We start from the raw sequence: 12,362 nt of genomic DNA on the forward strand, positions 1-12,362 counted from the left end.
GTTGGTTTAGACGGTCTCTGGGTTAAAATTTTTTTTTATGTTTCTATGGGGGAATGAAAACTAGGAGATTTCTTGGCTACCAGTTTTCTGACATCATTCCTGATTTTATAATTAAGCTTTTTATTTGAGATGATTGTAGATTCATATGCAGTTATAAGAAATAATATTCCCCTCTACCCTTTACCCAATTTTCTATAATTGTAACATCTTGCAAAATTATAGTACAATATCACATCCAGAATATTTATATTGATGCAGTCAAGATACAGAACATTTCTATCATCATAAGGACCCCTCATATTGCCCTTTTATACCCATACCCACTTTTTCCTTAACCCCTGTAATAACTAATTTGTTATACATTTCTAAAATATTATCATTTCAAGAATGACATATAAATGGAACCATATAGTATATAATCTTTCAGGATTAGTTTTTTTCTTCACCTGGCATAATTCTCTGGAAAATCATCCAGGTTTTTGCATGTATCAATAGTTTATTTCTATTTATTACTGAGTATAAGTCCATGGTACAAATGTACCATAGTTTATTTTTATCATTCTTCCATTGACGAATATCTGAGTTGTTTTCATTTTTTTGGATATTATAAGTAATGCTGCTAACATTTGTGTCAATGATTTTGTGTGAACGTAAGTTTTCATTTCTCTGGGATAAATGCCCTGGAATGCAATTAGACATTTGTGCTTATTTTTTTTAAAAAAAAGATCTGCCAAACTGTTTTCCAGAATGGCTGTGCTTTTATATTCTCACTGGCCATGCATAAGTGATCTAGTTTCTTTGCATTTTTGCTAACATTCGATGTCACAATTTTGTATTTTAGCCATTCTGATAGATGTGCAATGATAGCTCATCGTAATTTTAATTTACACTTACCCAATTACTACTGGCGTTGAAAATATTTTCATGTGTTCCTTTGTCAAGTGTATATCTTCTTTGGTGAAATGTTTCTTCTTATCTTTTGCCCGGGTTCTAACTGGGCTTTTTGATTTTTTAATGTTGTCTTGATTATCTGTTATTTATTCTAGATATTCTAAATACAAGTTCTTTGTCAGATATATGCTTAAAAAATTTCTCCACAATTTTTAGATTTTCTTCTCATATTCTCAATATTTCACAGAGTTCTTAAATTTTGATGAAATCCATTTTATCATATTTTTTTCCTTTTATAGACTGTGCTTTTGGTGTCAAGTCTAAGAACTCTGCCTACACTAGGATCTTGAAGATTTTCTCCCGTATTTTTTCTAAAAGTTTTAGAGTTTTATGTTTTACTTTTTATTTTGTGATCTATTTGAATTAATTTTAATATAAGATATGACACTGAGGTTAAGGTTTTGCCTAACAAAGTCCAATTGCTTCAACACCATTTGTTGAAAAAGCTGTCTTTCCTGCATTTAATTGCTTTTGAATCTTTGTCAAGATTCAGTTAGTTCTGCATATTTGCTTATTTCTTGTTTTAAAAAATTGTTTTAGGTATTCTAGTTCCTTTGCCATTCTATATAATCTCATCTATATCTACAGAAAAATCTTACTGGAATTTTGGTAAGAATTGTGTTAAAGCTATATATTAATTCAGAGAAAAGTGACATCTCCCCATGACATCTTTTTTTTCCTTTATAGCAATTTAGAATTTTATTTTTTTTCAAATCATAAAAATATGAATACACTTTTTAAATAACTTAATGTATATATACAGGAAAATATGAAAAATTTCCCCAACCCCATTGTTGACTCCTTCCACACATAGGCACATGTGGATGTGCATTTTTTTTCTCTTTGACAAAAGTGCTCAAGAGTTACACTTTGTAATGTACAGATTAATTTTTCTGAAAATCGACATAAATTTGTGTATCTATATATTTTTAAATCTTGTATCAAACTATATGTAAGATTCTGTGACTGGTATTTTAAAAAAATTTTTAATTAAGTTTATTCGGGTAACATTGGTTAATACAAATACGTAATTTTTAGGTGTACATTATCATTTGACATATTCTATTGTGTGTTTACCACCCAAAGTCCAGTTTCCTTCAGCTACCATATATTTAATCCCCTTTACTCACTTCACCCTCACTTTAACCACCTATATTTGACCTCTTTTATCCTGTTTACCTTCCCCCTCTACCCCACCCCACTAGTAACCACTAGTCTGTAGTCCTCTGGTAACCACTAACCTATAGTCCATGTTCATGAGTCTCTGTATGTTTGTCTTGTTCATTTGTTGCTTTTTAGGTTTACATCCTACATATAAGTGATATTATGTGATTTTCAACTTTTTCTGTCTGGCTTATTTCGCTTAGTATGATTATCTTGAAGTCCATCCATGTTGTTGTAGCTTCTTTATCTAATCATCTATTGTAGGACACTTTGATTGCTTCCACGTCCTGGCCACTGTGAATAATGCTGCTATGAACATCAGTGTGCAAATATCTTTTTGGATATGGGTTTTTAAGACTTTGAGGTAAGTACCCAGCAGTGAGATTGCTGGATCATATGGTAGATCAATTCTTAGTTTTTTGAGGAACCTCCATACTGTTTTCCATAGTGGCCATACCAATTTGCAGTCCCACCAGCATGATTCTCTTTATCATTATGAAGTGTCCCTCAGTATTCTTCTTTACTTTTTTTATTTTGAAGTCTATTTTGTTCGATATTAGTATTGCTACTCTCGCTTTTCTCTGAATGCCATTTGCTTGAAATATCATTTTCCACTCTTTCACTTTGAGTCTATATTTGTTTATGGAGCTGAGAAGTGTCTCCTGGAGACAGAATAAGGTTGGGTTTTTTGTTTTTTTTTTTGGATCCATTCTGAAACTCTGCCTTTTTTATTGGTGAGTTCCCTCTATTTACATGTAGGATGATTATTGAAATATGAGGTCTTCTTATAGCCATTTTATCTTTTGCTTTCTGGTAGCTTGGTGTTTGTTGAGTTTTAGATCTTCAGCTTATTGTTGTTTCAAGGGGAGAGATCTGGGGATGTCTTTCACCCCACCATGTTTCCAAAGATCCTGTGTTCCCTCATGACATCTTGAGCCATCCAATTTGTGAATAAAACACATCTCTACATTTATTTAGATATTCTTTGATTTCTTTTATCAGTGTTGTGTAATTTTCTGAATATAAGTCCTGTACATATTTTATTACATTTATACCTAAGTACCTTTGAGCTAATATAAATTGTATTTTAAATTTAATTTTGTATGTATATTTTCATTGTTAGTATATGGGGATACAATTCATTTTTACATGTTTATCTTGTTTTCTGTGACATTGCTGAACTCACTTATCTAGGAGGTTTTTTATTTTGTTCTTTGGGATTTTAAAGTACACAATTGTGTCTTCTGTAAATAGGGACAGTTTTGTTTCTTTTTTTCTCACTTGTGTGCCTCTTTTTTCCTTTTCTTGCCTTATTACACAGGGTAGAACTTCTAGCACTATGCTAAATAAAATAGTGAAATCAGACATCTTTGCTTTGTTGCCAGTCTTAGGGTGAAAGGATCTAATCCTTCATTACCAAGTATAATGTTAGCTATAGGTTTGTCATGGATGCTCTTTATTAAGTTGAGAAAATTCTCATGGTTTCTGATAAGAATTCAGATGCAATTCTTATTTTTGTTCCTCTACAGGAAAGGTGTTTTCCTTCTGTGGCTTCGTTCAGGATTTAAAAAAAAAATATTTGATTTTCTTTAGTTTGAAATTGATATGCCAAGTTGTAGATTTTTTACCATTTATCCTAGTTGATGTTAGCTGAGCTTCCTGGATCTGTGATTTGGTGTTTGACATTAATTTAGGTAAATTCTCAGTCAGTATTCTTTCAAATATTTCTTCTGTTCCTTCCTCTCTTTCTTGACATGGTATTCCCATTACATGTATATGATACCTTCTATAGTTGTCCCACAGTTCGTGGATATTCTTCTTTGTATTTTCAGTCTTTGTTCTTCTTGCTTGTTGGGTTTTGAGGAGTCTACTAATTTATCCCCTAGCTTCAAGATTCTTCCCTCATTTATGTCCAGTCTACTAAGTCCATCAAAGGCATCCTTCATTTCTGATAGTATTTTTTTTTTTACCTCTATCATTTCTTTTTGGTTCTTTCTTAGGATTTCCATCTCTCTGTTTACATTACCCATATGTTCTTGCATTCTGTATACTTTATCTATTAGAGCCCCTAGCACATTACTTATAGTTGTTTTAAATTCCCCACCTGATATTTTCAACATGCCTGTCATGTCTGGTTCTGATGTGTGTTCTGTCTCTTCAAATTATGGTTGTGTTTTTTTTTTTCTTTTTGGTATTACTTGTAATTTTTTCTTGATCACCGAATATGATATACAGGGTACAAGGAACTGCTGTAAATAGGCCAGTAATAATGTGTGATGGTAAGGTGTTGGGGGAGGGAAAGTATTCTATAGTCCTATGATTAAGTCTCAGTCTTTTAGTGAGCCTATGCTTTTGGACTGTGAATTTCACACGTGTTTCTTGTTGTTTTTTTTTTTTTTTCCTCCACACTAGGTAGGACAGGATGGCTAGAATGTACTGGAGCTGGGTATTTTTCTTTTCCCTCATGGGAGATTAGAGCCTGCTGGAATTTGGTATTTCCATTCCTTTGAGTCAGTAAGGCTTTGATAATACCCCAATCTATTAGTCTCTCACTAATTAGTTTCCCCTAAGGGAAGCCCTTGTCAAAAAGAACGGAATGCTCTGAGTATTTCAAAATGGTTTCTTTTCTCTCCCACTTCCAGAGCATGAGAGAATTTTTCTCTGATATTTACTGGGGTCCTTTGAGATTCCATACAAATTTTAGGATGGGTTTTTCTATTTCTGTTAAAAAATCATTGTGATAGTGATTACATTAAGTCTGTAGATCAATTTGGGTATTATTGAATTAATAATAATAATAAATAATAATAATGTCTTCCAATTCATGAGCATGGGATGTCTTTCTATTTATTTATATGTTCTTTAATTTTTTCAGAAATGTTTTTGTATTTTTTATCCTACAAGTCTTTCACTTCAGTTAATTAATTCCTAAGTATTTTTTATGATATTTTAAATGCAGATTTAAAACATTTCCTGTTTAGATGTTCATTCTTAGTGTATAGTGATGTAACTGATTTTTGTGTGTTGACGTTGTTTCCTGATACTTTGTTGACTTCATTACTTTTAAGTTTTTTAGGTAATCTTTAAGGTTTTCTACATGAAAGATTATATCATCTGTGAATAGAGATAATTTTACTTCTTTCTTTCCAATTTGAGTGGGTGCCTTTTATTTATTTTTCTTGCCTATTTGCTCTGTCTAGAACTTCCATTACTATGTTGAGTAGAAGAGGTGAAAACAGGCATCCTTGTCTTGTTCCTGATCTTAGAGAGAAAGCTTTCAGTCTTTCACCATTGAGTATGATGTTCACTCTGGGTTTTTCATATATGGTGTTTTATTATGTTGAGATAATTTCCTTTTGTTCTTAAGATTTTGAGTGTTTTTATCATGAAAAGTTATTGAATTTTGTCAAATGCTTTTTACATATATTTTACATATCTCTTAATATGATCGTGTGGGTTTTTGTTCCTTCATTCTGTTAATGTGGTGTATTATGTTGATAGATTTATTTATGTTGAAACATTCTTGCATTTCAGGAATAAATTTCACTGGCTCATGGTATATAATCTCTTTAAAATGCTATTGAACCCTGTTTTCTAATATTTTTTGAGGATTTTAGCATCAATGCTTGTGAAGGGTATTGATCTGTAGTTTTATTTTCTTGTATTGTCTTTGTCTGGCTTTGGTATCAGGATAATGCTGGCTCCACAGAATGAGTTAGAAAGTGTTCTCTCCTCTCCAACTTTTTGAAAAAGTTTGAGAAGGATTAGTATTATTTCTTTTTTAAATGTTTGGTAGAATTCACCAGTGAAGCCATTGGGTCAATGATTTCTCTTTGTCAGATTTTATAAATTGCTTATTTAATCTCCTTACGGGTTACAGGTCTATTTAAATTCTACAGCTAACTTCTTTGTGGTTACCATGGAGATTATACTTAATATATTAAAGTTATAACACTCTCATTTGGGTTCATACCAACTTAACTGCAATAGCATACACTCTGCTCTTTTAACAGCTCTGTCTCATAATACTTTTTTTCAAGGCATTATACTCTCATTTTTCCCCCTTGAGGGTAGTATCATGTAGCCTTTTATTTTCATGATCACTACGATGATAATGAAGTCCGTGTTTAACTATTGTTTTGTTTCAACTAAGTGTCATCCGATCATTGTAAATGACATTTTTCAAATATTGAGACTATCTTCAAATTGAGCAGTTTTCATCAAAAGAAAGACAGGATGAAACTACAATATGGTTTTTGGTTAAAATTATATTTAAAGATCACTATAGTTCTCAATATTAATGAATGATAATTTTATAATTTTCAGTTAAATATAGATATTTTTAAGGTAAAATAAGCTTTTAATTGTAGAAAGCAAAGTATATTTAATCCAACAGATTTATGTTTGAAATATTCTAATGACAGTGGATTGTGATTAGCCTTTATTCTATATTTTCTTCATAGAAATAAAATATATCCCAAAGAAACTTATAACACATTAAAGTACACATTAAAGTAGACAATATTGACAATATTGTCTAAATCTACTGACATTTAGAAAAGTTCCAAGTTCTGAATTTGCTTCAATCTACCGACATTTAGAAAAGTTCCAAGTTCTGAATTTGCTTCATTTTGAGAATAAGAGGATATTGATGTATCTTATATTACTGTACATTTGTAATAAAGTAATTACTATACTGAACTGTTAAAATTATAATGTTTTTGAAAAATAAAGTAGCATCATATTTCATCTATTAATTAACAATTTAAACAATGATTTGGGTTTTCTGATTAAGGAGACATAATAGATTAACTCTTATTAATATTATTATCCTTAAATGTCCATAATACTTAAAATAGAAATGTTAAGGATATTCTTTAAAAAATTGACTAGTCATAGTTTATTAAGATGACACAGTCAAATTTGATTTAGCTATGGGATTCTGATTATGAATTGAACTAAAGTTGAAAAAGTTTATTAATATGTTATTCTCAAATAGTTTCTTCTGAAAACCTAATCGCATTAGATTTACATTTAAAATGTTGACTATGGATTATTTTCAAATTCTCAGGTATATGTACTTGATATTGATTCAATATTTATATAATAAGAAAAAAATGTACAGCTGGAAATTTGATGTAGGAATACAGAAAGATCAATGGACACTAATTTCGTTTGGAATAATGAATTTTGGAGGTCAAAGTTATAAGGTCAGCACCAGATGTTATATAACAAGCAAAAAAGAAAAATGTCCCAAATATTATTATTCTAAGAGTTAAAGTATCAGAAAACAATGTCTTTGATCACACATTTTATAAATATTAAATATATTTCATAAAATTTTCTAAAAATTTCGTATGTAAGTACCTGTAATGACATATCATTAAAAAAATAAATACTGAAACTTTCCTAAAATAAGGTACATTTTAGTGCTCAAAATGCCTTATTTGAAATCCCCAATATTCAGTTACAAATATTTAATAATGGAAATATATGAGCTGATAGATTGTTTTAAATAAGAAGATATAAGGTTATTTATACATATTTTGATTTTCCCAAAATCCAATTATAATATCTTTGTGAAAACAGCTGAAGGAAAATATCGAATTACATACTTTAAAGTGACATTTGAAATGTCTGGGTCTTTAAAAGGACATAAAATTGAAAATGATTGCATTGAGTAAAATGCAAATGAATATAGAGACTATTTTGTAAATCAATGAATGGATCTAAAATCTACAGCATCAGCCACATGATGTCGCTGTATACCACAAACTCTAGTCAATGGAAATGTACTGATCATCAAAACTAAAGAAGGAAGCTCCATTTTGTCACTGCCCGAGAGAAGACAAAAACGCAAAGGAGATAAATTATTGAAAATATGAAGTGAAAAAGCATGATTTTGAAGTCAGGTGAGAGAGGTACGAAAGGTGTGGTGCTTTTGAGATGCTGTTTCCCAGGCGAGGGGGCAAGGAAGCCCAGCGCCTGCTGCTCTCGTTTCTGCTCCTTGCAGCCTGGAAGGCGGGGAGTGGCCAGGTCCACTACTTGGTCCCCGAAGAGGCCAAACACGGCACCTTCGTGGGCCGCATCGCCCAAGACCTAGGGCTGGAGCTGCAGGAGCTGGTGCCGCGCCTGTTCCGGGTGGCGTCCAAAGGCAGTGAGGACTTTCTGGAGGTAAATCTGCAGAATGGCATTTTGTTTGTGAATTCTCGGATCGACCGCGAGGAGCTGTGCGGGCGGAGCCTGGAGTGCAGCATCCACTTGGAGGTGATCATAGAGAGGCCGCTGCAGGTTTTCCATGTGGAGGTGGAGGTGAAAGACATTAACGATAATCCACCAGTCTTCAGAGAGAGAGAACAAAGATTATTTATTCCTGAAAATAGACTGCTGGATTCGTGTTTCCCGGTAGAGGATGCTGCTGATGCGGACATTGGTACCAACGCTCTTCTAACATACACCCTCAGCCCCAGTGATTATTTCTCTTTGGATGTACAGGCAAGTGATGAACTGAGTAAGTCACTTTCGCTGGAATTGAGGAAGTCTTTGGATAGAGAAAAAACACCAGAACTTCGTTTATTATTGACAGCCACCGATGGGGGCAAACCAGAGCTGGAAGGTACAGTTCAATTGCTGATCACAGTGCTTGATGTTAATGATAACGCGCCATTGTTTGCCCAGGCCGTGTACAAAGTCCACTTACTAGAAACTACGGCAAATGGAACATTAGTGACCACATTAAATGCCTCTGACGCTGACGAAGGTGTAAATGGAGAAATTGTCTTTTTCTTTGGCAGTGATGTTCCTCTTAACATTAAAAAGTACTTCAAAATTGATTCCAGCTCAGGAAAAATTTGGCTAATTGGTCAACTGGATTATGAAGAAACAAAATCCTACGAAATTCGGGTAAGAGCAGTTGATAAAGGAAGTCCTCCAATGTCAAGTCACTGCAAGGTTTTAGTGAAAGTTCTGGATGTAAACGATAATGCTCCAGAACTGGCAGTCATGTCCCTGTCTTTGACCATCAGAGAGGACTCTCCACTCAGCACCGTCATCGCCTCCATCTCCGTGTCCGATCACGACTCCGGTGTTAACGGGAAGGTGACATGCGCCCTGACACCTCATGTTCCCTTCAAGCTGGTTTCCACTTTCAAGAATTACTATTCGCTGGTGCTGGACAGCGCCCTGGACCGCGAGAGCTTGGCGACCTACGAGCTGGTGGTGACAGCGCGGGACGGGGGCTCGCCTTCGCTGTCAGCCACCGCCAGCGTGACTGTGGAGGTGGCCGACGTGAACGACAACGCGCCGGCGTTCGCGCAGCCCGAGTACACGGTGTTCGTGAAGGAGAACAACCCGCCCGGCTGCCACATCTTCACGGTGTCTGCGCGGGACGCGGACGCGCAGGAGAACGCGCTGGTGTCCTACTCGCTGGTGGAGCGGCGCGTGGGCGAGCGTGCGCTGTCGAGCTACGTGTCGGTGCACGCGGAGAGCGGTGTACGCGCTGCAGCCGCTGGACCACGAGGAGCTGGAGCTGTTGCAGTTCCAGGTGAGCGCGCGCGACGCGGGCGTGCCATCTCTGGGCAGCAACGTGACGCTGCAGGTGTTCGTGCTGGACGAGAACGACAACGCACCCGCGCTGCTGCCGCCTGGGGCTGGCGGCGGGGGCGGCGCGGTGAGCCAGCCGGTGGCGCGTTCTGTGGGCGCCGGCCACGTGGTGGCGAAGGTGCGCGCGGTGGACGCGGACTCGGGCTACAACGCGTGGCTGTCTTACGAGCTGCGTCGGAGGCGGGGGGCGCGCGCAGCCCGTTCCGCGTGGGGCTGTACACGGGCGAGATCAGCACGACGCGCGCCCTGGACGAGGCGGACGCGCCGCGCCAGCGCCTGCTGGTGCTAGTGAAGGACCACGGCGAGCCGGCGCTAACGGCCACAGCCACCGTGATGCTGTCGCTGGTAGACAGTGGCCAGGCGCCTAAGATTCCGTCGCGGATGTCGGTGGGAGTCACGGGCCCAGAAGCGACGCTGGTGGATGTGAACGTGTATCTGATCATCGCCATCTGCGCGGTGTCCAGCTTGTTGGTGCTCACGCTGCTGCTGTACACGGCGCTGCGGTGCTCGGCTCCGCCCAATGAGGGCGCATGCGGGCGGGAGAAGCCCACGCTGGTGTGCCCCAGCGCGATGGGGAGCTGTTCATACGCGCAGCAGAAGCGGCAGAGGGTGTGCTCTGGAGAAGGCCTGCCCAAGACGGACCTCATGGCCTTCAGTCCCAGTCTTCCTCCGAGTTCCAACATGTCGGAAGGAAACGAACATCCAGAAGCAAATTCAGACCTTTTCAGTAATGTAAGTCCAACTTTCAAGCTTTGGCTATAATTCTTAAAAATTTTTAACTTACATAATCACCTTTTCAAATGCGACTTTTATATATGTATTCAAAGTGTTCACTAAAATTGAAACATCTTACCATTTAATGTAGATATTTATTTACAGCTGCATCTTAAATGGAACATAGAAACAAATGAACAAACAAAAAAAACAAATATAGAGACAAATTTTCATATTCTTTGATTGAAAAAGTAGAATACATAAAAAAATACTGAAACACTAAGTAGTCTTGGTTACATTTAACACAGGATCGCAACATAGTCAAATACAGTGACATTTTCAGGTTTGTTTACCTTAATCTTGTGACATGTCAAGTGACATGTCAAGCCCTTGACCAAAAATTACAGGCAAAGTTATAGAAACCAGCTGCCTTTCCTTAAGCTTTTAAGTTTCAAAGTGGTCAATAAAAATTGTTTTAAGCAAATTTAATTTAAAATGGTTATTGGGTGATATTTTAATTTTTATGTTAATACATACAACCATTACTCTTCATTGTCGTTATGGACAATATCTTGATGCCAAAGACCTTTAGTTCTCTTGGGTCTGGATAGCTTAATGTGGAATGAATTTGTTAGATAATTCTGTTAGGATTAAGCACCATCCATTTACTCATAAGTGTTCTAAAACTTTTTATCTTTACGCCTCTCATCTTTACCAATAATTTTGTGAAGTGAATACTGTAGTTTCACTTTATGGATGAAGATGCTGAGGGTCAGAAAAACTAAGTTCCAGATTTCCCAAGGATATCCAAAACTTGCTTGTTCTAATGCACTTTATTGCCTTTCATAAAATACTTAAGGTACTTTATAATGGAAGAAATTTGCAAGAGCAAATTTTGAAAAATCTTTTTAAAAGCCAAAGTAAAAGATCAAGAGAATGGTCAGAGCAATTTCTGCAAAAACCAAGCAAGCTTAGACTGAGTACTAATCCTAATACCTTCTTGGAAACGAATACAGAAATATGAAAAATAGCAATGAAAGGAAATTCTCTAAACCAATTCTTCAGAAGAGGAAAAAAAGACTCTCTTCCTGCTCTAAATTCAAGGAAGAGTTGATTACTGATCATTTTATAAGGGTTTAGCAATATGCTGAACAGTATATTTGATAACAGTTTTGCTAATCCAGGTGGAACATATTTGCTAGGAATACAGTCAAAGGTATAATGTTAAATTTTATTTCCTATGTTTAATCCTGAAGTTACATAAATATTAAAAGAATATATTTTTGTTTGTATAAATATTCAAATAAACATACAGAAAAAGTCCTATGAACGTCCCCTTGCGAAAACATTTTATAAGATAGTAGTACAATTTGGTAATTGTTTTTAAAAATTTGAGTTGACACAGAGCTGTTGCTTAGAGCATTGTAAGAAATAGGCTATAAGCATATTTCTGTAACTTTTCAAATATTAATCATACCCAGACTTTTGGCAAAAAGCTTCTTTAATATGAGATAAAATTTTCAGGATTATAAAATTGAGAAAGATAGATAAGATAGTCACAAAATAATTTCTCTTGCCCAATTCACATTACTTTGTCCCCATAGCTACATTTGCTAATGATATTAATGTCCAGGCTTAGGATTTCCTCTAGAGACATTCAATATTTACTCATGTATCCATTCTACAAGAACATATGGAGATCCTTCTGTATACGAAGGCCTGCTGCAGAACCTGGGGACACAGCAGCAGTGAAACAAGATAGCCAAGGTCCCTTGGCTTCACAGGGACCACATTCTAACCTATATAAAATAGCAATTGGGTTATGAAAATACTTGTAATATTGCTTTTTTCCATTTTTTTTGGTCTAATCAGGATGTCTATAAAGGAAAATCTTATTCTATTCATGACTTTTTAAAAAGAAGCATTATAAT

At 35.9% G+C, this 12,362-nt stretch overlaps 1 protein-coding gene across 1 annotated transcript in view; it reads left to right on the top strand.

The window, feature by feature from the left end:
• The first annotated feature begins 8,029 nt into the window (after positions 1-8,029).
• The window catches only part of LOC105306989 (protocadherin alpha-1-like), a 191,277-nt gene continuing 186,944 nt past the window's right edge, over positions 8,030-12,362 (top strand). The window contains 3 exon segments of the mRNA XM_011382323.2: positions 8,030-9,605; positions 9,607-9,887; positions 9,890-10,449. Coding sequence (XP_011380625.2) covers positions 8,062-9,605; positions 9,607-9,887; positions 9,890-10,449 — 2,385 coding nt within the window. The 5' untranslated portion in view covers positions 8,030-8,061.

The sequence above is a fragment of the Pteropus vampyrus genome, unplaced genomic scaffold, assembly GCF_000151845.1.
Source record: "Pteropus vampyrus isolate Shadow unplaced genomic scaffold, Pvam_2.0 Scaffold470, whole genome shotgun sequence".
NCBI classification, from domain to species: Eukaryota; Metazoa; Chordata; class Mammalia; order Chiroptera; family Pteropodidae; genus Pteropus; species Pteropus vampyrus.